This window comes from Scyliorhinus torazame, chromosome 13 (genome assembly GCF_047496885.1).
Source record: "Scyliorhinus torazame isolate Kashiwa2021f chromosome 13, sScyTor2.1, whole genome shotgun sequence".
Lineage (NCBI taxonomy): Eukaryota > Metazoa > Chordata > Chondrichthyes > Carcharhiniformes > Scyliorhinidae > Scyliorhinus > Scyliorhinus torazame.
The window spans coordinates 86,807,224-86,834,643 of NC_092719.1; the positions used below are offsets into that span (position 1 = coordinate 86,807,224).

General features: G+C 51.3%; 1 protein-coding gene across 2 annotated transcripts in view; it reads left to right on the forward strand.

Annotated features, from left to right (window-relative positions):
• Positions 1–27,420, forward strand: part of LOC140388177 (cilia- and flagella-associated protein 54-like) — a 948,449-nt gene that overhangs the window by 513,448 nt on the left and 407,581 nt on the right. For both annotated transcript variants that reach the window (XM_072471937.1, XM_072471938.1), the window contains 2 exons: positions 4,083–4,170; positions 10,246–10,437. In XM_072471937.1, the coding sequence (XP_072328038.1) occupies positions 4,083–4,170; positions 10,246–10,437 (280 nt within the window). The remainder of the gene's footprint in view (positions 1–4,082; positions 4,171–10,245; positions 10,438–27,420) is intronic.

Here is a 27,420-nt window from a genome sequence, read left to right on the forward strand (position 1 = left end):
CATACTGGGGGATCCACTGGGCGTAATAGGAGAAAAATCCAAGACACCTCTTCAGGGCCTTGGGACAGTGGGGAGAGGGAGTTGTGGGGGGGGGCGCATACGGTCAGGGTCGGGCCCTTGGACCCTGTTTTCCACGACGTAGTCGAGGATGGCTAGCCTGGTTGTGCGGAAAACACATTTCTCCTTGTTGTAGGTGAGGTTGAGCTTTTGGGCGGTTTGGAGAAATCGGTGGAGGTGGCGTGTGGTCCTGCTGATCATCGCCGCAGTTGGTGACATTGTCCAAGTACGGAAACGTGGCCCGCAGCCCGTACTGGTCCACCATTCGGTCCATCGCTCGTTGGAACACCGAAACCCCGTTCGTGAAGCCAAAGGGGACCCGGAGGAAATGGAAAAGGCGGCCATCTGCCTCAAACTCCGTGTAGTGGCGGTCCTCCGGGTGGATTGGGAGCTGGTGGTATGCAGACTTCAGATCCACCGTGGAGAACACGCGGTAGTGCGCGATCTGATTTACCATGTCTACAATCCGGGGAAGGGGGTACAAATCGAGTTGCGTAAACCAGTTAATGGTCTGGCTGTAATCAACCACCATCCGGAACTTTTTCCCGGTCTTGACGACCACCCCTGAGCTCTCACTGGAACGAAGGAGGTTGAGGGGCGACCTGATAGAGGTATACAAAATTATGAGGGGCATAGACAGAGTGGATAGTCAGAGGCTTTTCCCCAGGGTAGAGGGGTCAATTACTAGGGGGCATAGGTTTAAGGTGAGAGGGGCAAAGTTTAGAGTAGATGTACGAGGCAAGTTTTTTACACAGAGGGTAGTGGGTGCCTGGAACTCACTACCGGAGGTGGTAGTGGAGGCAGGGACGATAGGGACATTTAAGGGGCATCTTGACAAATATATGAATAGGATGGGAATAGAAGGATACGGACCCAGGAAGTGTAGAAGATTGTAGTTTAGTCGGGCAGTATGGTCGGCACGGGCTTGGAGGGCCGAAGGGCCTGTTCCTGTGCTGTACATTTCTTTGTTCTTTGTTCTTTGTTGTTCTCCAGGGCCTATTGCTGGCCTCTATGACCCCCTCCCGCAAGAGACGCTGGACCTCAGACCTAATGAACGTCCTGTTCTGCATGCTATACCGCCTGCTTCTGGTGGCTACTGGCTTACAGTCGGCGGTGAGGTTTGCGAAGAGGGGGGGGTTGATTTTACGGGTCGCGAGGCTGCATATGGTGAGCAGGGGCAGGGGCCCCCCGAACTTAAGAGTTAGGCTCCTGAGGTTGCACTGGAAGTCGAGTCCCAAAAGGAGAGGAGCGCAGAGATCTGGGAGCACATATAGTTGAAAATTAGCGTACTCAGCGCCCTGTATCGCTAGGGTTGCAGTAGTGCACCCTTGGATTTGCACCCCAGAGGCGAGGGATATGGTTTGTTGCGTCGGGAATATTGGGAGCGAGCAGTGTCTTACCATGTCCGGGTGAATGAAGCTCTCTGTGCTCCCAGAGTCGAAAAGGCAAGGTGTCTCGTACCCGTTAACCCGGACGGCCATCATGGAGCTCCGGAGGTGCTTAGTCACGACTGGTCCAAGGTGGCCGCGCTGAGGTGTGGGTAGCCAGCGGCGTGATAGGAGGTGCTAGGGCCGCCCCGCGATGACTGTCCGTGTAGGTCGTACGCGTCGAGCGGCGTAGCAGATGGCGGCCCCAGTTGGTCGAGCGTGGCGGGCGGTGGGTAAGGTGCCGTCCAAAATGGCGGCCCCCATGGATCGCACATGGCCGGCCGCGTGGGGGAGGATGGCCAAGATGGTGGCCCCCATGAGTCACACATGTTATGCGGAGGCGGAGTCAGCAGACACGCTGACACCTTGTGGGGTCTGTGAGTCTGTGGATCGGGTCCGTGAGTTTGGGTTCTTAGACCTGGCCAGGCAGACCTTGGCGAAGTGTGCTGTTCGTCCGCAGCTGTTGCAATTCGTATTGCGGGCCGGGCAGTGAAGTCGGGGGTGTTGGGGATGGCCGCAAAAGTAGCAGGGTAGCCCCCCATGATGTGCGGGCGGCCGCGCGGCACAGGCCTGTGGTAGTCTCGGGTCAGGGGCCCACGAGGGGGTCGCGTGATCAGCCGGGAACGCAGTAAGGCTCTGAAAAGCGGCCTCCACAGAGATAGCCAGTTTTACCGTGTCGTCCAGGTCCTGGGCCCCTTTTTCGAGCAGGCGCTGTCTCACATAGTTCGATCGGACCCCCGCCACGTAAACGTCTCGGACGGCGAGCTCCATGTGCTGAGTGGCTGTAACAGCCTGGTAGTTACAGTTGCGCATGAGGGCTTTGAGGTCGTGTAGGTAATCATCTAGCGATTCCCCGGGGCGCTGGCGGCGAGTGGTGAAGACGTGTCGCGCGTATACCTCGTTCACAGGCCGTGCATAGAGGCGTTCGAGTCGTGCGAGGGCCTCTGTATCGGAAGCGGCTTTGTCGAGCTGGACAGAAATGCAATGGCTCACCCGTGCGTGGAGGAGGCTCAGCTTCTGTTCGTCAGTGACGGATAGCGTAGACGACGCGGCGAGATAGGCCTTGAAGCATCAAAGCCAATGTGAAAAAATTTCTTTCGCCTCCGCGGCCTGTGGATTGAGTTCCAGTCTGTCACATTTGAGGGCTGATTCCATAGTAGTATTTCAAAGCTGATTAAATTGATGCGACCATCAATTCACTCAAAGACACGTGGAGGTCAGCAGCTCTTATACTTCCTATAAAGGGGGTGGAGCCATGGGCGGAGACCGTACATGCCCTAACATATCCCCTGTGGGTGAGCTACACAATGGCCCATAGGTAGAGCCCACAGGGTTAATAACATAACATAGTGCACTGGTGAATTATCAGTAATTATACATTCACCACATGGGGGAAGGGGGTTGTGGGGGAAGGGGGATATGGGGGAAGGGAGATATGGGGAAGGGGATATGGGGGAAGGGGGATATGGGGGAAGATGGATATGGGGGATGGAAGATATGGGGGAAGGGGGATAGAGGGGAAGGGGAAAAGGGGGGTAGGCCGTGGGGGACTTGGTGGTGCGCCCTTGACCTCTGCATCCGCAACCTCCCGGTCCTCGGGTCTGCCCGGGAGTTCCAGGGCCCTCTCTTCATGAACGGTTAGTGGTCGCACATCAGCTGGACCCCCTCCGGTCCTCTCACGCTCCCGGTTGTGTGCATGCTTCTCCTGTGGGGGGGGGCGGGTGGATGGCAGGGATAAAGGACAACAGTGTTAGGCAGCGATATACATGAAGGCCAGCGGTTGTGTGTATATTGGCAGAGGTGCGCAACCCATCCTGCCACTGCAGGCTGCCTGGGTGGGTGCAGCCATGTCAGTTGCACCTAGGGCTGTACTGCACATCGGAGATGGGGTGGGGAGGGGTGGGGTACTCACCCTGGCTGCCCTGACAAGGTCATTGGCCTTCTTGTGGCACTGGGCACCTGTCCTTGGTGTTACAGGCCACGGCGCTGACGGCCTGTGCCACCTCCCTCCACATGCGCTGGCTGAGTGCCCCTGCGGCCGTGTCCGGGGTACAGGGCCTCCCTCCTCTGCTCCACTGCGTCCAGGAGCGCCTCGATTTCCCGCTCCTGGAACCGCGGCGCTGCGCGGCGGGTGGCCATCTTGACAAGTTTCCGGGGGCGGGGCGCGTCTTTTGTGCTGCGATGCCTTGCGTCCGTGACGGGTGACGCCATCGCGAATGGTGTCACGCTGCTGCTAGCCCATTCTGGGCCGGAGAATTTCTGCCGTTTCGGAGGGCCCGACGCCGGAGTGATTCGCGCCGTTTTTGCCGCTGGGTGCCGATTATCGGAGAATCCCGCCCCATGAGCAGGAGTAGGCCATCTGGCCCTTAGAGCCTGTTCCTCCATTCAATGAGATCATGGCTGATCTTTTGTGGACTCAACTCCACTTTCCAGCCCGAACACCATAACCCTTTATTCCTTTATTGCATAGAGAAATGCTGGGGAATGAATCTGACCACAGTAGGTTCTAAACAAAATTCAGCTTTGCATGTTTAAAATCAGCTGTTAAGGAACATACAAGAGCTTTTGATAATGTTTCTCTTATTTTGCTTTAACTAGAGCTACTTCAAATGAATGGGCAGAAGAGTTTGTGTGCACAGGCCCTCCATGAACAAGGAAATGTTTACTTCTATGCAGGAAACAGGAGGTATTTTTGAATCTTAGTTAGATATTTGAATATGATATTATCCTGATAAATAATGTTACCAATAACTTGGAGAGACTTCAATTCATTTAATTTTGCCTGCAAAGCATAGGGCCCTGCAAATGAACATATTCAAATAAGTGTAGGTTGCAAGTCCAAATGATAACCATAAATTAGTTGTTAGTGCAATTCTTAGCACAATTGGCATTGTTCAGCAAATGCTGCCCAGTTGCAGAATCACACCTAACATTGGAACTTATGTTCTGAGTTTTGCAAATATGGTCAGTATCCTGCCAATTTCAAACAGCTAAATGGACGTGCATCAAGTATCCTATTTCAGCATCAAACTTGCACATGAGCAAATGGCTCAGAGCCTATTTACGAGATTGCTGTTAAGGCCAATCTTGTGACTATCTAGCAGGATAATGGCTACCCTGGTCAGGCCGTTGCCCACTGTATAGTGCATACTCATGACCTGAACCTGCCCGGTCTACCTCAAATTATCCTGGAAGAGTAAAGTGTCTCTGAAATCTGAGCAAAAGATGAAGCGAGCTCTTTCATGCTGCTGCTATGAAGTAGCAACACAAGTAATATTTTCCATTGACAGGACACTGCCACCAAGTGAAAAGTATTTTCTGTCCACCACACAAGTGAGTAATGTGGTATCTGAGTTTCAGTGCCAGTACAATGCCAGGTACGTAGGTTGTATGTGCCAACAACTGGCCGATTATATCAAACAGCACATCCCTGTAGCTTTTGCAACAGGCAGTGCACTGATCATGTTCAACCAACTCATGCTTGCGAAATTCAGAACATTATATCTAACATTAGGTGTGATTCTGTGATTGGAGGACACTTGATCCTCAATAACTGGGACGTGCTCTGCAGCGCTTCGGCAATGCCCACCTGCGACTGGGACAAGCTCCACAGCACCTCAGCCATTCCCATCTGAGAGCAGGACGTGTCCCATAGAAACTCATCAAGGTCAGACTGGTACTGGGTAGCATCCCCCAGCAAGGTAGACATTCTGCCGAGACCCTCAGCCATGGCAGTCATGCACGACGCCTTGGACACCGTCACTAATGGTGCCGATATCATGCACCAGGCTCTTCACTCCGGTCGCCACCCTAGCAATGTTGGTGCCATGCAATGCTGGCGGCATCTCCTGCGCCCATATCTTCCGGGACTCTTCCAATCGGCCATGAATCTGCTGGAGTGTCACTGACATCTCCCTCTGAATGTCCTGACCGCTACCTATTGTTTTCATCATTTCCGGGAGTACCTCTTCCATAGGCTCAGCATCAGGCTGGGACCCAGCTGACCTCCAACTGCTGTCTCACCTGGGGGTTCTTGCAGCTGTGTGGTGCTCATCAGATTGTGCCCCAGAAGACTGACCACTAACATTTCCCACCGAGGTGCGTGTATCTGTGCTGGTGGAGGGTGGGATGACAGCTGTGACGCCTTGATCGCGTCTTCCTCGGAGCTCATAGTGGTCTCATGGGAGGCTGGAGAGCGTGCCACCCGGGATGGGCCGGCGCTGTTGGCTGGAGGACCTGCAGGAGAATGGACATGCGGTCAGTGGGAGGGATGGATCAGCAGTAAGGCAACAACAACTCACGTTTGACAGGTCCTCCAGGTGGAACCCGGTTCTTCCTCACATCTGTGGCATCCGCCAACCTCAACATGGGTGACCGATCTGTCCTTGGCCACCACAGTCACCTCCAGGTTCCTCGGAGGAGGTGAGGATTCTTAAGTCCGGCACTCCACCGCCAATGTGAGCTTTCCCCAGCGTTTGTGGGAGAGCTTTTCTGAGGAGACACAGAGAGGCACCTTTAGCCACACACGTGGTTCACATGGATGGGAGGTGGGGTGTGAAGGAAGGGTTGGAGGAGTTGAAGGGAGAGGGGGGGGGGGGGTTGGTGGGAGGTCCATGGAGTTGGGTGAGGTGGATGCTTGCTTGGGGACGGAAAGGTCTCGAGCAGGTGTCGACTCACTTATGCTGCCCGGTTTGGTCATTAGCCTTTTGTCGGCACTGAGGGAGTTGACACGATGGTGCGGGCATCGGGGAGCTGCCAGGGCTGGCAGAGCCAGATGATGAAGGGGCAGCCGGGGCTCAAACCAGCTGTCCCTCCATCTCAAGGCGGAGAGATTAGTAAGTTTGCAGGCGACACAAAGGTTGGTGGAATTGCGGATAGCGATGAGGGCTGTCAGAGGATACAGCAGGATTTAGATTGTTTGGTGACTTGGGCGTAGAGATGGCAGATGGAGTTTAATCCGGACAAATGTGAGGTCATGCATTTTTGGAAAGTCTAATGCAGGTAGGGAATATACAGTAAATGGTAGAACCCTCAGGAGTATTGAAAGTCAGAGAGATCTAGGTGTACAGGTCCACAGGTCACTGAAAGGGGCAACACAGGTGGAGAATTTATCATAGAATTTACAGTGCAGAAGGAGGCTATTCGGCCCATCGAGTCTGCACCGGCTCTTGGAAAGAGCGCCCTACCCAAGGTCAACACCTCCACCCTATCCCCCATAACCCAGTAATCCCACCCAACACTAAGGGCAATTTTGGACACTAAGGGCAATTTATCATGGCCAATCCACTTAACCCGCACATTTTTGGACTGTGGGAGGAAACCGGAGCACCCGGAGAAAACCCACGCACACACGGGGAGGATGTGCAGACTCAACACAGACAGTGACCAAAGCCGGAATCGAACCTGGGACCCTGGAGCTGTGAAGCAATTGTGCTATCCACAATGCTACCGTGCTGCCCACAGGTAGAAGGTAGTCAAGAAGGCATACGGCATGCTTGCCTTCATTGGCCAGGGCATTGAGTATAGGAATTGGCAAGTCATGTTGCAGTTGTATAGAACCTTAGTTAGGCCACACTAGGAGTATAGTGTTCAATTCTGGTCACCACACTACCAGAAGGATGTGGAGGCTTTAGAGAGGGTGCAGAAGACATTTACCCGGATGTTACCTGATATGGAGGGCATTAGCTATGAGGAGCGGTTGAATAAATTTGGTTTGTTTTCACTGGAACGACGGAGGTTGAGGGTCGACCTGATAGAGGTCTAGAAAATTATGAGGGGCATAGACAGAGTGGATAGTCAGAGGCTTTTCCCCAGGGTAGAGGGGTCAATTACTAGGGGGCATAGGTTTAAGGTGCGAGGGGCAAGGTTTAGAGGAGTTGTACGAGGCAAGTTTTTTACACAGAGGGTAGTGGGTGACTGGAACTCGCTGCCGGAGGAGGTGATGGAAGCAGGGACGATAGTGAAATTTAAGGGGCATCTTGACAAATACATGAATAGGATGGGAATAGAGGGATACGGACCCAGGAAGTGTAGAAGATTGTAGTTTAGTCGGGCAGCATGGGTTTGGAGGGCCGTAGGGCCTGTTCCTGTGCTGTACTTTTCTTTGTTCTTTGTTCTTTGAGAGTGGTGACCTGTTTTGAATCATAAACACCATTGTGCACAGCCAGTAGGAAGCATCTGTCACTTTCTTTCACAATGCATCGCCACGTGCAAGTGATGGGTGTGAGCGAACACTCAGCAGACAGGCAGGGGTCAGACTACGGCCCCGGGCTCATTGCTGCCGCCTGTCCTGCAGCCTATGGCTGCGCCTCAGGTTCCACCCCGGTCTCGACCTCCAGCCCCTGCTGGTCCAGAGCCTCCTCATCATCCTCGTTCCTATTCCTTTCCTACTCGGCCTATGCCTCGTCCTCATTGGCCACATATTCCTCATCACCAACCTCCAGCTCGTTTCCCCACTGCTGTGCAAGGTTGTGGAGGACACAGCAGACCACAACAAAGCGGGCAACCTCCAGGGGGTGTACTGGAGGACACCTCAGAGCGGTCAAGGCATCGGAACCGCATCTTGAGGAGCCCAACGCACTGCTCAATGACAGCCCGTGTGGCCACATGGCCCACGTTGTACCAGGATTTTGCTTCTGTCTCCGGCCTCCGTATTGGCGTCATGAGCCAGGGCCTCAGCAGATATCCTTTATCCCCCAAGAACCAGCCACCCATCTTGGGGTGCTCCTCCAAGAGGCAGGGATGACCGACTACCCCAGGATGTAGCTGCCTTGGACGCTCCCCGGGAGGCGGGCACACATGTACATTATCTTCATTTGGGGGTTGCACACGAGCTGTATGTTGAAGGAGTGGCACCCCTTTTGATTGAGCGCAGGGCAACGTGCGTTGCATCTACTACCCCCTGGACCTGGAGCATCCCGGCGATGGCAGAGAAACCTGCTGCCCAGGCATCTTGCTGGGCTTGATCCATATCAAACACTATGTTTGTTTTCCACCAGGGAATACAGAGCATTCGTGACCTGCCGGATGCACCTGTGGGCTGTGGCCTACAAGATGCCACACAGGTCCCTGCTCGAGCCCTGGAATGATCCCAAGGCACAACGTTTCAGGACTGCGGTGACCTTGACGGTCACCGGGAGCGGGTGTCCTCCTCCTTCACGTGGCGCTACGTCCATGAGGATATGGCACAGGTGCAGCACAATCTCTTGTTGAGGCGGGGCCTCCTGCGGCACAAGCTGTCTGTCATTTGTTCAAAGGTCCACCAGCACCTGTACACACTGGGCCATCTCCCTCTGTGTCCCTCCCTAGCCTAATGGGCGGCTGGGCCCTCAGGATGTGGGGCAGGATCTGGCACATGGGCCGTTGCCTCGAGCATCTGCAGACGATGCTGCTGTCGCCTTCTCCGGTATTTGACTGCATCGCGTAGCACCAGCACCACTAGGGCAACCTCTGCAAGCAATATACCCGCCATAGCGTTCAATATCTGTAAGGCATGGGGAGAGGGTGTTAGACTGACAAACAAATCATTGATTTCCCCCCCCCCCCCAACCTCGCCCCTACCTGGAACCCCCTGCCCAGGCATACCCGGCCGCAGAGGGCCCCCCTCACCGGCCCACAGGCCCTGTACCCTGAACACCCGCTCACAACTTCAACTGGACCGGACGCTGGTCCCCTCCCCGTGGCACTCACCTACCCTCCAGTTGTGGACATGTCCGCCGATACTGTGTCCCATCCTCTGGGTGTTCGGATGTTAGCTGCTGCATCCGTGGTGTTCCCTCCTGCACACTGTCCAGGCATCAAGGTCTGATTGGGATGCTAGGCAATGACCCCCACATGCTACATGACGTGTCCACTCATGGGAATCCACATGGCATCTGTGAAGTCCTCACTTGACCACGATTGCCAATTCCCTATTAGCAATAGCCTTCAGCTGCACAGCCAAGGCCTTCAGCAGTCGGTAGGGCAGATGGGCAGGGACAAGGTTTGCACCAGGAACGGGCACACACGATCCAGTGGTCCTGCGAGCGGTTGCCCCCTGGTTGTCCTCCCAAGCGCCCCCCACCCTCCCATGGTGGCCCACTCCCAGCCAAGTGTCCCCCACCCCCTGCCGAGCACGGGCAGGAAGCTCAGCACACCCGGGCTCTTTGTCTGCGAGCAAGGATGACTACCCACCTCCTCAGCTCCCCAAAGACGCCCTTTCACCAGGTCAAGTTTTTAAAAAGGAGTACTAATCGGTGCCAACTTGAGCACTTGCTGGGGAGGCCGCTGAATGACGGGAGGCCATTGGATAATGGGTGGCTCTCGTTAATTCAATGGAAATGGGGCTTAAATGGTGATAATTGGTTTCTCGCCTCACTACGGCGAGATCTTGGTTTCTCCTACAGGAGCAGGCTGGTTGCATCTCAAACCGTTTGCCGCCTGGCGCGGATCTTGTTTTTGGTCCCTTCTGCTATTCACCGACCTTGTTCCGCTTAAGTGAGAGCGTAACGAGGCCGGTAGATCACGCCCATAATGTTTCCAAGCAATTATTGTTGATGCTGATGCTGTTATCCTCCAACCACCAATGAAGCCATGTTTCTGAATAGCAAAGATACCAACAGCACCCAGATAAGGTGAATTGGCTACATAAGGACATTGCTCAAGCAGAGTCACCAACACCACTAATCTCCAGAAAAATTGACTATATTGTCAACTCCTGCTAAATGTTACAGGGTTGCGAACCCAAATGTTTATGCCAATTTCAGTTTGCTTTATTTTACAGAGCAGCTTTTCGATGTTGGTGCCATGCAATTGATGCATTATTTAATATGACTGACTTTATAAATAACTGGAAAAACTCTGAAAGCAGCAACATTTCATTGGAACATTCTAAAGATTACAGCGAAGTCTTGCTGGATCAAGCTGGTATTTGGGGTTGTTTGCAGGCTGGAGTTTTATCTGCGAAAATAGCTCAGTAAGTACCACCACCCATCAAGTTATACATTGCCCTACAGTGCATAACAAACTAGAAGTTGCTTCTTGTTGGCATAAAAGGCAGTTTTCAAATTGGCACACCAAATTGAGATAATCAGGAGCACATCCCAGGATTTTGTTGAGGGAAAACAATGCGGGCACACTGACATCTACACAAAGCTCTACCTTAATTTCACAGACATATTTCATGAGATGCTCTTGCATTCTGATGTTTACTGCCAATAAATTGCCAACATTTGACAACTTTTTTGATTCCTATAAATTTTGTGTGGCTTTTTAATGAATTGTTTTGTAAACATTTGGAAACAAAATGAAAAAAAATGTGTATTTGTATTTGCAATGGCTTCCTTAAGTAGGATGAGAATCATATGGTGAACAGATGTGTACAACAATTTACATTTATATGAAGTCTTCAGCTCAGGCTCTTCACAGGAACTTGATAAAGCAAAATATGATATGGTCCACATCAGATATTATATCCAATGACCAATAGCTTGATCAGAGAGCTGGGTTTAAGCAATGTTTTGAAGAAGCAATGTGAGGTGGCGGGGTGGAGGGAGGGAATTCCGCAGCTTCGGTACCTTGGCTGAAGGTAAGGACACCAATGGCAGAGAAATTAAGATCAGGAATTCTCAAGGGACCAAAAGAAGATGATTGTGGATATCTTGCATGATTGTGGGGTTGGAGGAGATTATAGAGATAGGGAGGTGTGAGGTCATCTTAGGATTTGAAAACAGGTATGATAATATTTTAAAATCAAGATGTTGCTTGACTGGGAGCAACTGTGGGCGAGAGAGCACAGGAGTAATAGGTAAACAGGACTAGGTGTGTTATATGATGAATGTAAGAAATTGTTAGATATTATATTTTATATTTGTGGCAGTAATGTTATTAAAAAGCCTGGGTTTAAATACCTAGCCAGTGTGTCTACTAAAGCTGTAATTAAGAAGTCATGAAAGGGGAATTAATTATTGATTCTAACTATGGCTAATGGGATATTGTTTTGATTGCTGGAGTCTCCCTGGGGTGTAGATAATTTTTTAAAAATGTTTTTCTTGGAGTTTGGGCATTTCATATCATATGTTACACAACAAGACAAATTTAAATCATGTTATCTGCAAAAGTTTACAGCAACTGTAGTTTGGCTGTTTTACATCGGCTGTATCTTCTTGATACGTGGAACATAGAACATAGAACAGAGAACATTACAGTGCAGTACAGGCCCTTCGGCCCCCGATGTTGCGCCGACCTGTGAAACCACTCTAAAGCCCATCTACACTATTCCCTTATCGTCCATATGTCTATCTAATGACCATTTGAATACCCTTCATGTTGGCGAGTCCACTACTGTTGCAGGCAGGGCATTCCACACCCTTACTACTCTCTGTATAAAGAACCTACCTCTGACATCTGTCTTATATCTATCTCCCCTCAATTTAAAGCTATGTCCCCTCGTGCTAGACATCACCATCCGAGGAAAAAGGCTCTCACTGTCCACCCTATCCAATCCTCTGATCATCTTGTATGCCTCAATTAAGTCACCTCTTAACCTCCTTTTCTCTAACGAAAACAGCCTCAGGTCCCTCAGCCTTTCTTCATAAGATCTTCCCTCCATACCAGGCAACATTCTGGTAAATCTCCTCTGCACCCTTTCCAATGCTTCCACATCCTTCCTATAATGCGGCGACCAGAATTGCACACAATACTCCAAATGCGGCCGCACCAGAGTTTTGTACAGCTGCAACATGACCTCATGGCTCCGAAACTCAATCCCTCTACCAATAAAAGCTAACACACCGTATGCCTTCTTAACAACCCTCTCAATCTGAGTGGCAACTTTCAGGGATTTATGTACATGGACACCGAGATCTCTCTGCTCATCCACACTGCCAAGAATCTTACCATTAGCCCAATACTCTGTCTTCCTGTTATTCCTTCCAAAATGAATCACCTCACACTTTACTGCATTAAACTCCATTTGCCACCTCTCAGCCCAGTGCTGCAGCTTATCTATGTCCCTCTGTAACTTGTAACATCCTTCCACACTGTCCACAACTCCACCGACTTTAGTGTCATCTGCACATTTACTCACCCATCCTTCTACGCCCTCCTCCAGATCATTTATAAAATTGACAAACAGCAGTGGCCCCAAAACAGATCCTTGTGGTACACCACTAGTAACTGGACTCCAGTCTGCACACTTCCCATCAACCACCACCCTTTGTCTTCTTCCAGCTAGCCAATTTCTTTTTTTTTTAAATATTTTATTGAAGATTTTTGGCCAACCATCACAGTACATTGTGTATCCTTTACACAGTAATATAACAATATAAATAACAATGGCCAGTTTTATAAACAAGAAATAAATAATATATAAACAAAAACAAAAACAAAACTAAATGGCAACTGCCTTGTCCCAGATAAATATTCTCCAAAAATATGTTTTAACAGTCCAATATACAATTATCTATAACAACAACCTATACATATTATACTTAGATATTAACATCCCTGAGAATCCCTCTGGTTCCTCCCCCCACCTTTCCACCGCCCCCCCCCCCCCTCCCCCCCCCGGGCTGTGCTGCTGCTGTCTTCTTCTTTTCCATTCCCTCTATCTTTCTGTGAGGTATTCGACGAACGGTTGCCACCGCCTGGTGAACCCTTGAGCCGATCCCCTTAGGACGAACTTAATCCGTTCCAGCTTTATAAACCCTGCCATGTCATTTATCCAGGTCTCCACACCCGGGGGCTTGGCTTCCTTCCACATTAACAGTATCCTGCGCCGGGCTACTAGGGACGCAAAGGCCAAAACATCAGCCTCTCTCGCCTCCTGCACTCCCGGCTCTCCTGCAACCCCAAATATAGCCAACCCCCAGCTTGGTTTGACCCGGACCCCCACTACCTTCGAAAGCACCTTTGTCACCCCCACCCAAAACCCCTGTAGTGCCGGACATGACCAGAACATGTGGGTGTGATTCGCTGGGCTTTTCGAGCATCTCGCACACCTATCCTCTACTCCAAAAAATTTGCTAAGCCGTGTTCCAGTCATATGCGCCCTGTGTAACACCTTAAATTGTATCAGGCTTAGCCTGGCACACGAGGACGATGAGTTTACCCTACTTAGGGCATCAGCCCACAGCCCCTCCTCAATCTCCTCCCCCAGCTCTTCTTCCCATTTCCCTTTCAGCTCATCTACCATAATCTCCCCCTCGTCTCTCATCTCCCTATATATGTCTGACACCTTACCGTCCCCCACCCATGTCTTTGAGATCACTCTGTCCTGCACCTCCTGCGTCGGGAGCTGCGGGAATTCCCTCACCTGTTGCCTCGTAAAAGCCCTCAGTTGCATATACCGGAACGCATTCCCTTGGGGCAACCCATATTTTTCGATCAGCGCTCCCAGACTTGCAAACGTCCCATCTACAAACAGATCTCTCAATTGTGTTACTCCTGCTCTTTGCCATGTTCCAAATCCCCCATCCATTCTCCCCGGAGCAAACCTATGATTATTTCTTATCGGGGACCACACCGAGGCTCCCGTCTTTCCCCTATGCCGTCTCCATTGCCCCCAAATTTTCAGAGTAGCCACCACCACCGGGCTTGTGGTGTATTTCTTCGGTGAGAACGGCAACGGCGCCGTCACCATGGTTTGTAGGCAAGTCCCCCTACAGGACGCCTTCTCCAATCTCTTCCACGCCGCTCCCTCCTCTTCTCCCATCCACTTACATACCATTGAGATGTTGGCGGCCCAGTCGTACTCACTCAGGCTCGGTAGCGCCAGCCCCCCCCTATCCCTACTATGCTGCAAAAATCCCTTCCTCACTCTCGGGGTCTTCCCGGCCCACACAAAACTCATGATACTCTTCTCAATCCTTTTGAAAAAAGCCTTCGTGATCACCACCGGGAGGCACTGAAACACAAAGAGGAATCTCGGGAGGACCACCATTTTAACCGCTTGTACCCTCCCTGCCAATGACAGGGATACCATGTCCCATCTCTTGAAGTCCTCCTCCATCTGTTCCACCAACCGCGTTAAGTTTAACCTATGCAATGTACCCCAATTCTTGGCTATCTGGATCCCCAAGTAGCGAAAGTCCCTTGTTACCTTCCTCAACGGTAAGTCCTCTATTTCTCTGCTCTGCTCCCCTGGATGCACCACAAACAGCTCACTTTTCCCCATGTTCAGCTTATATCCTGAAAATTCTCCAAACTCCCCAAGTATCCGCATTATCTCTGGCATCCTCTCCGCCGGGTCTGCCACATACACCAATAAATCGTCTGCGTAAAGAGATACCCGGTGTTCCTCTCCTCCCCTGAGTACTCCCCTCCACTTCCTGGAACCCCTCAATGCTATTGCCAGGGGCTCAATCGCCAGTGCAAACAATAATGGAGACAGAGGACATCCTTGCCTCGTCCCTCTATGGAGCCGAAAATACGCAGACCCCCGTCCATTCGTGACCACGCTCGGGGCCCTATACAGCAGCTGTACCCATCTAATATACTCATCTCCAAAGCCAAATCTCCTCAGCACCTCCCACAAATAATCCCACTCCACTCTATCAAATGCTTTCTCGCCATCCATTGCCACCATTATCTCCGCTTCCCCCTCTGGTGGGGGCATCATCATTACCCCTAGCAGCCTCCGTATATTCGTATTCAGCTGTCTCCCCTTCACAAACCCAGTTTGGTCCTCATGGACTACCCCCGGGACACAATCCTCTATCCTCATTGCCATTACCTTGGCCAGAATCTTAGCGTCTACATTTAGGAGGGAAATAGGTCTATAGGACCCGCATTGCAGCGGGTCTTTTTCCTTCTTTAGGAGAAGCGATATCGTTGCCTCCGACATAGTCGGGGGCAGCTGTCCCCTTTCCTTCGCCTCATTAAAGGTTCTCATCAGTATCGGGGCAAGCAAGTCCACATATTTCCTATAAAATTCGACTGGAAATCCATCCGGTCCCGGAGCCTTCCCCGCCTGCATACTCCTAATTCCTTTCACTACTTCCTCTATCTCGATCTGTGCTCCCAGTCCCACCCTCTCCTGCTCCTCTACCTTAGGAAATTCCAGCCGGTCCAGGAAGCACATCATTCTCTCCTTCCCATCCGGGGGCCGAGCTTCGTATAATCTTTTATAGAATGCCTTGAACACTCCATTCACTCTCTCCGCTCCCCGCTCTATCTCTCCTTCCTCATCCCTCACTCCCCCTATTTCCCTCGCTGCTCCCCCTTTCCTCAATTGATGGGCCAGCAACCTGCTCGCCTTCTCCCCATACTCATACTGTACACCCTGTGCCTTCCTCCACTGTGCTTCTGCAGTACCCGTTGTCAGCAAGTCAAATTCTACGTATAACCTTTGCCTTTCCCTGTACAGTCCCTCCTCCGGTGCCTCCGCATATTGCCTGTCCACTCTCAGAAGTTCTTGCAGCAACTGCTCCCGTTCCCTACTCTCCTGCTTTCCTTTATGTGCCCTTATTGATATCAGCTCCCCTCTAACCACTGCCTTCAGCGCCTCCCAGACCACTCCCACCTGGACCTCCCCGTTATCATTGAGTTCCAAGTATTTTTCAATGCACCCCCTCACCCTTAGACACACCCCTTCATCTGCCATTAGTCCCATGTCCATTCTCCAGGGTGGACGCCCTTCTGTTTCCTCCCCCATCTCCAAGTCTACCCAATGTGGAGCGTGATCCGAAATGGCTATAGCCGCATACTCCGTCCCCCTCACCTTCGGGATCAACGCCCTTCCCAAAACAAAAAAGTCTATTCGCGAATAAACTTTGTGGACATAGGAGAAAAACGAAAACTCCTTACTCCTAGGTCTACTAAATCTCCACGGGTCTACTCCTCCCATCTGCTCCATAAAATCTTTAAGCACCTTGGCTGCAGCCGGCCTCCTTCCAGTCCTGGATCTCGACCTGTCCAGCCCTGGCTCCAGCACCGTATTAAAATCTCCCCCCATTACCAACTTTCCCACCTCTAGGTCCGGGATGTGTCCTAGCATGCGCCTCATAAAATCGGCATCATCCCTGTTCGGGGCATATACGTTTACCAAGACCACCGCCTCCCCCTGTAATTTGCCACTCACCATCACGTATCTGCCCCCGCTATCCGCCACTATGGTCTTTGCCTCAAACATAACCCGCTTCCCCACTAGTATAGCCACCCCCCTGTTTTTCGCATCTAGCCCCGAATGAAACACCTGCCCCACCCATCCTTTGCGTAGTCTAACCTGGTCTATAAGTTTCAAGTGCGTCTCTTGTAACATAACCACGTCTGCCTTAAGTTTCTTAAGGTGTGCGAGTACTCGTGCCCTCTTTATCGGCCCGTTCAGCCCTCTCACATTCCACGTGATCAACCGGGTTGGGGGGCTTTTTACCCCCCCCCCCTTGTCGATTAGCCATCCCCTTTTTCCAGCTCCTCACCCGGTTCCCACGCAGCTGTGTCCCCCCCAGGCGGTGCCCCCCCGGCCACCCCACCCCATTCCGGCTCCCCCCTCTCCCCAGCAGCAGCAACGCAGTAGCTCCCCCCTCCCAACCCCCCCCGCTAGATCCCCCACTAGCGTAGTTACACCCCCCATGTTGCTCCCAGTCAGCAAACTCTGGCCGACCTCGGCTTCCCCCCGTGACCTCGGCTTGCACCGTGCGACGCCCCCTCCTTCCTGCTTCCCTATTCCCGCCATGATTATCATAGCGCGGGAACAAAGCCCGCGCTTCCTTTTTGGCCCTGCCCCCCATGGCCAACGCCCCATCTTCTCCACCTCCCTTCCTCCCTCCACCACCACCTGTGGAAGAGAGAAAAGTTACCGCATCGCAGGATTAATAACATAAAACTCATCTTCCCCCCCTTTTTCCCCCCCTCTTCGCCCCCCATACTCGCCCCACCACTTTGTTTCAAACGTTCTTTTTTAATAACCCGCTTATTCCAGTTTTTCTTCCACAATAAAAGTCCACGCCTCATCCGCCGTCTCAAAGTAGTGGTGCCTCCCTTGATATGTGACCCACAGTCTTGCCGGTTGCAGCATTCCAAATTTTATCTTCTTTTTGTGAAGCACCGCCTTGGCCCGATTAAAGCTCGCCCTCCTTCTTGCCACCTCCGCACTCCAGTCTTGATATATGCGGATCACCGCGTTCTCCCACCTACTGCTCCGAGTTTTCTTTGCCCATCTAAGGACCATCTCTTTGTCCTTAAAACGGAGGAATCTCACCACTATGGCTCTAGGAATTTCTCCTACTCTCGGTCCACGCGCCATCACTCGGTATGCTCCCTCCACCTCCAGCGGACCCGCCGGGGCCTCCGCTCCCATTAACGAGTGCAGCATCGTGCTCACATACCGACCAAGAATCCTTAAATTATTCCTCCTCGCGTTATTCTCCAGCACCTCCAGTCTTTCCACACATCGTTTATGGTGTGCCTCATGCATCTCCGTCTTCACCACCAGGCCCTGTATATCGTCCTCGTTCTCGGCAGCCTTTGCCTTCACGACCCGAAGCTCCCGCTCCTGGGTCTTTTGCTCATCCTTTAGCCCTTCAATCGCCTGTAATATCGGGGCCAACAGCTCCTTCTTCATTTCCTTTTTAAGTTCTACCACGCAACATTTCAAAAACTCTTGTTGTTCAGGGCCCCATGTTAAACTGCCACCTTCCGTCGCCATCTTGGTTCTTGCTTGCCTTCCTTGCCCCTGCTCCAAAGGATCCACTGCAATCTGGCCACTTCCCTCTCCTTTTTCCATCCGTTTCCAGGGGGGATTCCCTTCTGGTTTACCGCACAGTGCTTCTAGCCGTTAAAATTGCCGTTGGGGCTCTTATTAAGAGCCCAAAAGTCCGTTCCACCGGGAGCTGCCGAAACGTGCGACTTAGCTGGTCATCGCCGCACCCGGAAGTCAGCTAGCCAATTTCTGATCCAAACTGCTAAATCCCCCTGAATCCCACGCTTCCGTATTTTCTGCAGTAGCCTACCGTGGGGAACCTTATCAAATGCTTTACTGAAATCCATATACACCACATCAACTGCTTTACCCTCATCCACCTGTTTGGTCACCTTCTCAAAGAACTCAATAAGGTTTTTGAGGCACGACTCACGAAACCATGTTGACTATCTCTAATCAAATTATTCCTTTCCAGATGATAATACATCCTATCTCTTATAAACCTTTCATTGATTTTGCCCACAACAGAAGTAAGGCTCACTGGTCTGTAGTTACCGGGGTTGTCTCTACTCCCCTTCTTGAACAAGGGGACAACATTTGCTATCCTCCAGTCTTCTGGCACTATTCCTGTTGACAAAGATGACTCAAAGATCAAAGCCAAAGGCTCAGCAATCTCCTCCCTTGCTTCCCAGAGAATCCTATGATAAATCACATCTGGTCCAGGGGACTTATCTATTTTCACCCTTTCCAGAATTGTTAACACCTCCTCCTTATGAACCTCAAGCCCTTCTAGTCTAGTTTGTCATACAGGGTGTTCTAACTATGGTTGTAAGGTAATCAAGCAAGATACAGAAAAAAGTAATTTACTAAGAAAATGCTACTGAGCACTTGCTGGGCCAGACCGTGGTCCGCGGTATGTGTGGGGCCGGTTGCTGGCTGTGCTTCCCTGAGAAGGAGCTTTTATATAGTTATGGATGCACTCTTTCTTTTGTTGCCCTGTGTCTCTTGCGGCTCGCTTCTCTTCTACCTGCCCTGCATTTCCCTTTGGTGCTTTTATTACCCCTTCCTCCCTTCCTACCCCCTCCATTCCTGCTATTCCCCTCCTTCTTTCTCTTCCTTACTTTAAGGGGCTGGTTTAGCACATGGCTAAATCGCTGGCTTTGAAAGCAGACCAAGGCAGGTCAGCAGCACGGTTCAATTCCCGTAACAGCCTCCCCGAACAGGCGCCGGAAAGTGGCGACTAGGGGCTTTTCACAGTAACTTCATTTGAAGCCTACTTGTGACAATAAGCGATTTTCATTTCATTTCACTTTGTGGCCTGTACTGGATCCCCCCTCTCCCTGTCCCCACTTTACTGGCCGCTGGTTACAAACAGGTCCTGAAAGAAGTAGGTGAACAGCCTCCACGTTTTGTGGCAGCGTTTCCTTGTGGAGTTATGTCTTAGTTTGTTGCCTTTCAGGAGCTGGAACTTTGTCCGTTAGCTCCTCCAGGGTCTCCATTCTGTCTCCTAAGCAGTACCCCCATTCGACCCTGTCGAAGGACTTTTCTGGACACTAAACTTGCCTTAGACATTGAAATTGCCACTTACAAAAAACTGCTTGAAGGAAAAGAGAGCAGGTTGTCAACACCAGTGAATGTGATCTATCACCAACCAACCAAAGCAGGTTACAGACTTCCGCAGTTACAGTTCGATAGCTTGAACCGTGGAGGGCTGGAAATGAGTGGAGTGAGCAAATCCCTTCTCATCTAAGGAGATGTTCACCTCCGGTGTTCTCTCCCCGGAGGGGCTCATGATCACATTCAGCAGGTGCCTGTTTGATCCCTGTTTTTTTTTAGAAAACATTTTATTGAAGCATTTATAATTTTAACATTTAAACATTCTAAACAGCAGAGCAGACCGACACACGCAACAACACCATAATAACATACCCAACTCTCTCCCCCCCCCCCCCCCCCCCCCCCCCACACCGCCCTACCTCCTGATTGCCAGTATATAGATTCCCTATCCTTATTCTACAATACCATGCCTCCCTTCCCCCCCCTCCCTTTCTGTCGATGAATAGCTGCCACCTCCGAGCAAACCCCTGAATTGAACCTCTTCAGGCAAACTTAATCTTCTCCAGCCTGAGGAACCCTGCCATGTCACTGACCCACACATCTGACTTTGGGGGCTTCGAGTCCCTCCATCCCAGCAAAATCCATCTCAGGGCCACCAGGGAGGCAAAGGCAAAAACGTCAGCCTCTCCCCTCCTGGGCCCCCGGATCCTCCAACACTCCAAATATTGCCATCTCTGGACTCGGAGTAACCCTCCCTTCCAGGACCTCTGACATGAGGTCCGCAAATCCCTGCCAGAATCCCCTCAGCTTCGGACATGCCCAAAACATGTGTACGTGATTCGCCGGGCTTCCCCCACACCACCCACACCTGTCCTCCACCTCCTCAAAAAACCTATTCATCAGGGCCACAGTCATATGAGCTCTGTGGACCACCTTGAACTGGATCAGGTTAAGCCTGGCACACGACGAGGATAAATTGACTCTCCTCACGGCCTTTTCCCATAGTGCGACTTCCAACTCCCCTCCCAACTCTTCCTTCTACTTCCTCTTCACCTACCCGATTGGGACCCCTTCCCACTCCATCAATTCCTTATATATTTCTGAAACCCTCCCCTCCCCAACCCCTGTTTTTAACATCACCATATCCTGCAGTCTCCTGAGAGGGAAGCGAGAGAAGCTTGGAACCTGCCTCCGTACAAAGTCCCGTACCTGCAGGTACCGAAATCCGTTCTCATCCGGTAACTCAAACTCCTCCTCTAATCTCTCTAGGCTCTAAAACCCTTTCAATAAAGAGATCACCAAATCTCTCAATCATTGCCCACTGCTACCTCCTAAAGGCCCCGTCCTGCCTTCCCGGAACAAAACGGTGGTTGTCACAGATCGGTGACCACACCGACGCCCCTCCCCCCCCCACCCCCTCCAGTCTCATGTGCTGCCTCCATTGCCCCCACACCCTCAGGGCTGCCACTACCACTGGGCTTGTGGAGTACTCAGCCGGCGGGAATGGCAGAGGGGCTATTAACAAAGCTTCCAAACTCGTGCCCTTACAAGATGTCACCTCCACTCGGTCCCACACCAATCCCTCCCCCACTATCCACTTCCTAACCATTGATATATTCGCCGCCCAGTAATAATTAATAAAATTCAGAAGGGCCAAGCCCTCCATCCCACGCCCCCGTTCCAAAAGGACCTTCCTCACCCTCGGGGCCTTACCAGCTCATACAAAACCCAAGATCACCACGTTCATCTTCCTGAAAAATGCCTTGGGGATAAAGATTGGAAGACATTGAAACACAAATAGCAATCTCGGGAGGACTGTCATCTTCACAGTCTGTACCCTCCCCACCAATGACAGAGGGAGCATGTCCCACTTGCGGAAATCCCCTTTCATTTGCTCAACCGCACTGCCCAAATTTAACTTATGGAGCTGACCCCAGTCCCTTGCCACCTGAATCCCCAGGTACCTAAAACTCCTTCCCACCACTTTAAACGGCAACTCCCTCAGTCTCCTCTCCTGCCCCTGTGCCTGAATCGCGAACACCTCACTCTTACCCATGTTTAATTTGTAGCTCAAGAACCGACCAAATTCCTCCAATATCTCCATGATCCCAGCCATCCCCCCAACGGGTCTGTTATGTAAAGGAGCAAGTCCGTGTAGAGTGAAACCCTGTGCTCCACCCCCCCCCCCCCCCCCCCCCTCCTCACTATCCCCCGCTCGATGTTCGATGACCTAAGCGCTTTTGCCAAGGGCTCTATGGCCAGGGCAAACAGTAGTGGGGAGAGTGGACACCCCTGTCTTATCCCCCTACACAAACTAAAATATTCTGACCGGACCCAGTTGGTCCTTACATTCGCCACCGGTGCCTGATATAACAGCCGGACCCAGTCAACAAATCCCTGCCCGAACCCAAACCTTCCCAGGATATCCCACGGATACTTCCACCCTACCCGATCAAAGGCCTTTTCTGCATCCATGGCTACCACCACCTCAACCTCCCGCCCCTCCGCTGGCATCATTATCACATTTAAGAGCCGTCTAATGTTGGACGTCAGGTGATGGCCCTTCACAAACCCCGTCTGGTCCTCCCCTATCACCTCCGGGACACAATCCTCTATGTGCATGGCCAAGATTTTTACCAGCAATTTCGTACCTACATTTAAAAGGGAGATCGTCCTATATGATCCACAGTTCTCTGGATCCTTATCCCGCTTCAGAATAAGGGGAATTGATGCCTGCGATAACGTTGGGGGGAGCACTCACAGCTCCTTGGACTTATTAAAAGCCTTTATCAGGAGCGGGCCCAGCAGCCTGGAAAACTTTTTGTCGAACTCGACCAGGTATCCATCAGGTCCTGGAGTCTTGCCCGATTGCATCGCCACCAATCTGTCCAGCTGGTTTAACACAGTGGGCTAAACAGCTGGCTTGTAATGCAGAACAAGTCCAGCAGCGTGGGTTCAATTCCCGTACCGGCCTCCCCAAACAGGCGCCAGAATGTGGCGACTAGGGGCTTTTCACAGTAACTTAATTGAAGCCTACTTGTGACAATAAGTGATTATTATTATTATTATTATTATAATCTCCCCAAGTCCGATTGGGTCTCCAAAGCCTTCCACCAACTCCTCACCTATCCTCGGGAACTCCAGCCCCCCCAAGAATCGCTTCATGCCCTCCTCCCCGGCTGGGGGTTCCGATTTGTACAGTCTACTATAAAATTCCCGAAACGCATCATTCACCCGGAACCACAACCACCTTCCCCCCCTGTATCCTTTACTTTCCCAATTTCTCTCGCCGCCTCCTGCTTCCTCAGCTGATGTGCCAACATCCTGCTGGCTTTTTCCCCTTATTTATACACCGCCCCCTTCACCCTCCTCAGCTTCCGCTCCACCTTACCTGTGGACAGGAGCCCAAATTCCATTTGCAGTCTCTGCTGCTCCTTCAGAAGCCCCTCATCCGGAGACCCTGCACACCTCCTGTCCACCTGTAAAAGTTTGCCTACCAGCCTGCCCAACTCCGCCCATTCAACCTTCTCCTTATGGGCCCGAATTGAAATAAGCTCCCCCCTGATAATTGCCTTCAGTGCCTCCCACACCACCCCTGCCAAGATCTCACCTGTGTCATTGATCCTAATGTATAAGAACTAGGAGCAGGAGTAAGCCACCTGGACCCTCCGCCATTCAATGAGATCATGGCTGATCTTTTGTGAACTCAGCTCCACTTTCCGGCCCGGACACCATAACCCTTGATCCCTTTATTCTTCAAAAAACTATCTATCTTTATCTTAAAAACATTTAATGAAGGAGCCTCAACTGCTTCAATGGGCAAGGAATTCCATAGATTCACAACCCTTTGGGTGAAGAAGTTCCTCCTAAACTCAGTCCTAAATCTACTTCCTCTTATTTTGAGGCTATGCCCCCTAGTTCTGCTTTCACCCGCCAGTGGAAACAACCTGCCCGCATCTATCCTATCTCAATGAGCAAGGAATTCCATAGATTAGGAACCCTTTGGGTGAAGAGGTTCCTCCTAAACTCAGGCCTAAATCTACTTCCTCTTATTTCGAGGCTATGCCCCCTAGTTCTGCTTTCACCCGCCAGTGGAAACAACCTGCCCGCATCTATCCTATCTATTCCCTTCATAATTTTATATGTTTCTATAAGATCCCCCCCCCCCCCCCGCGCATCCTTCTAAATTCCAATGAGTACAGTCCCAGTCTACTCAACCTCTCCTCGTAATCCAACCCCTTCTGCTCTGGGATTAACCTAGTGAATCTCCTCTGCACATCCTCCAGTGCCAGTACGTCCTTTCTCAAGTAAGGAGACCAAAACTGAACACAATACTCCAGGTGTGGCCTCACTAACACCTTATACAATTGCAGCATAACCTCCCTAGTCTTAAACTCCATCCCTCTAGCAAAGAAGGACAAAACTCCATTTGCCTTCTTAATCACCTGTTGCACCTGTAAACCAACTTTTTTCGACTCATGCACTAGCACACCCAGGTCTCTCTGCACAGCAACATGTTTTAATATTTTATCATTTAAATAATAATCCCATTTGCTATTATGCCTACCAAAATGGATAACCTCATATTTGTCAACATTGTATTCCATCTGCCAGACCCTAGCCCATTCATTTAACCTATCCAAATCTCTCTGCAGACTTCCGGTATCCTTTGTACTTTTTGCTTTACCACTCATCTTAGTGTCATCTGCAAACTTGGACACATTGCACTTGGTCCCCAACTCCAAATCATCTATGTAAATTGTGAACAATTGTGGGCCCAACCCTGAGGGACACCACTAGCTACTGATTACCAACCAGAGAAACACCCATTAATGCCCACTCTTTGCTTTCTATTAATTAACCAATCCTCTATCCATGCTACTACTTTACCCTTAACGCCATGCACCTTTATCTTATGCAGCAACCTTTTGTGTGGGACCTTGTCAAAAGCACCCTCGAATGGCCTCCCTCACCCGCTCTCACACCTCGTCCTCCGCTAGCAGCCCTACATATAACCTCTATTGCGGCCGCAGGGCCTTGCAGCCAGTGGACCTTTCCTTTGCTCATGTGCAGGTCTAACCAGTGTGGGGCGTGGTCTGACACCACATTTGCTGAATATTCAGTATCCACCACCTCAGCCAGCAGCGTTTTGTCCTGCACAAAGAAATCTATCCGGGAGTACACCTTATGCACATGGGAGTAGAATCAGAACTCCTTACTCCTTGGTGTCCCAAATATCCATGGGTCAACCCGTCCCATGTGCTCCATAAACCCCCGTAGCTCTTTTGCCATAGCTGACACCTTTCCGGACCTGGGACTTGGCCGGTCCAGTCTCGGATCCAAGACCGTGTTAAAGTCTCCCCCCATAATCAGTCGATGTGAATCCAGGTCCGTGATCTTCCCAAGCACCCTCCTAACGAACTCAACATCATCCCAGTTTGGGCCATATATATTCACCAATACCACGGCCATTCCCTCCAACTTACCACTAACCATGATGAATCTACGCCTCGCGTCCGCCTCTATCCTCCCTGTTATGTTATGCTGTTTGATTAACACAAGTTGCTACTGACCATCGACGACGTTGAAAGACACTCCAGTCCTTGAAGTAAGTTGAAAGGATTTATTCAGTAACAACAACTATATAAATGAGTTCGACATTCTGCTGATGTAACTCTAGTAACTCAGTGATAATGACTAACTGTACAACTGGGATCTATGCCACATGTGGTGACCCAGCCTGAGATCTAAATTATTCTGGTGCTAATCCTACAGTCCCTGCCAGGAGTGAGAGGGAAGGCCTATTGTGTGTCTGGTTTTATAATGAGTTGTGTAGTGCCTTCTAGTGGTTGTGCCACAGCCGGGTGTTCTGATTAACCCCTTAGTTACCTGTCAGTCTACATATCATTACACTCGCCACCTCAAATGCCACCCTTTTATTGACCAGGATTGCCACCCCCCTCGTTTTAAAGTCCAATCCCTAATGTCCGACCCTCCCTTCCTCAACCTAACCTGATCCCCCAGCTTCAAGTGTGTCTCCTGCAACATGGTCACGTCCGCCTTCAGTAATCTCAAGTGTGCGAACACACGAGTCCTTTTGACCGGCCCATTTAGCCCGTGAACGTTCCACGTGACCAGCCTAGTCGGGGGGCACCCCACCCCCTCCCCTGCCGATCAGCCATAACCTCTCCTCGGCCAGTCCTTGGCCCAGTCCCGCACCTAATCTGGCCCACCCCCAGGCAGCTGCCGCCATCAACTCTCCTCCTCCACCATCTTAAAAGTCCCCTCCCTGTCAGTAGTCTACCCCCCTCCCCACACCCCCTCACCCTCCAATCCCCCACCGCCTTCCAGCTCATTCCCTACTTTGCTTCCGTGAATTAGCCCTCCCAGCTAGCCTGGCAGTCCATGCCCCTGGCGCCTAGCATCTTACCCCTCCACCCCGCTCTTCATGCAAACAATCAAAACATTGGCAAGAAGCAAAAACAAACAAACAGTCGCTTCCAAGGTCCGAGCACAGAGGCCCAACCCTCCTCCCTTAACAAAGTACTATCTGTTAACCTAATCCCAAACAGAACCGAATGAAAAACGGAACAAATATATACTGAACCTCCAAAGTCAGTCGCAAGTCAAAAGTTACAAGTTTTTCAAAATATGGCTCAGTTCCCCACAATCAAGGTTCAAGGTCTTCCTTCACTCATCAGTTTATTATCTTTCATGGAGTCCGCCGCGTCCTCACCCGAGCCAAAGTACAGTTCCCAACCCTCAAAGGTCACCCACAGGCGGGCCGGGTACAACAGTTCAAACTTTATTCCCTTTTCATACAGGGCCGACTTGACCTTGTTAAAACTCGCCCTCCTCTTTGCGAGTTCTGCTCCCTGCCTGGCTCACCTCATAATGCGTTCCTTGTCCAGGAATCGATGCAATCGTACCACCATCGCCCTCGGGGGCTCACCCCCCTGGGGCTTATGCATGAATGCCCTGTGGGCCAGGTCCACCTCCAGCGGCTTTTGTACGCACCTGCTCTCAGCAGCTTCTCCAACATCTTCCCCACATCCGATCCTTCTTTTCCCTCCGGCAGACCCATGATCCAAATATTCTGCCTCCGAGAACAGTTCTCCAGGTTCTCCACTTTCTCCACCAGTCGCTTCTTCTGGTCTTGCAGCATCCCTATCTCTGCTGCCATCGAGGTGGACTGCTCCTCCTGCTCCCCCGCCAGCTCCTCGAGCCTCTGGATCGCCTGTCCCTGGGTCGTCAGTCTGGCCTCCACGTGGTCAACCACCGCCCTGATCAAGACCACCGCCCGGGCCAGGTCCTCTGCACACTTGCGTTGTTGAATGAACTTCTCATTTAGGAAGATCACCAACTGGTCCGTCGACCACTGAGCTGTCGGGGCCGGACCCTGCGCATCCGCCATTGCCACACTCGACATCTGGTCCTCACTTGCCACCAACTTCTGATTCCTCCTTTTCTGATATTATACGGGCCGCAGCTCCCTAAACTGGGGTTCCCCTCCTTCTGTTCCTGCTTCTGCACCTTTACTTTACAAAATTCCTGCAACAATCCGACATAAAAGCTACAGAAAGACCACCATGAGCGGGAGCTGCCAAATGTGCGACTGCTCACTCAACGGCCCCCTCCGGAAGTCCTGATGATCACTGTTAATTGGCTCCACTTCACTGCGACTGCCTCTGGCATGCATCACTCCAGCCACCTCGTCAGGGCCTTCGCCAGGACCTTGGCATCAGTATTAATGAACGAGAT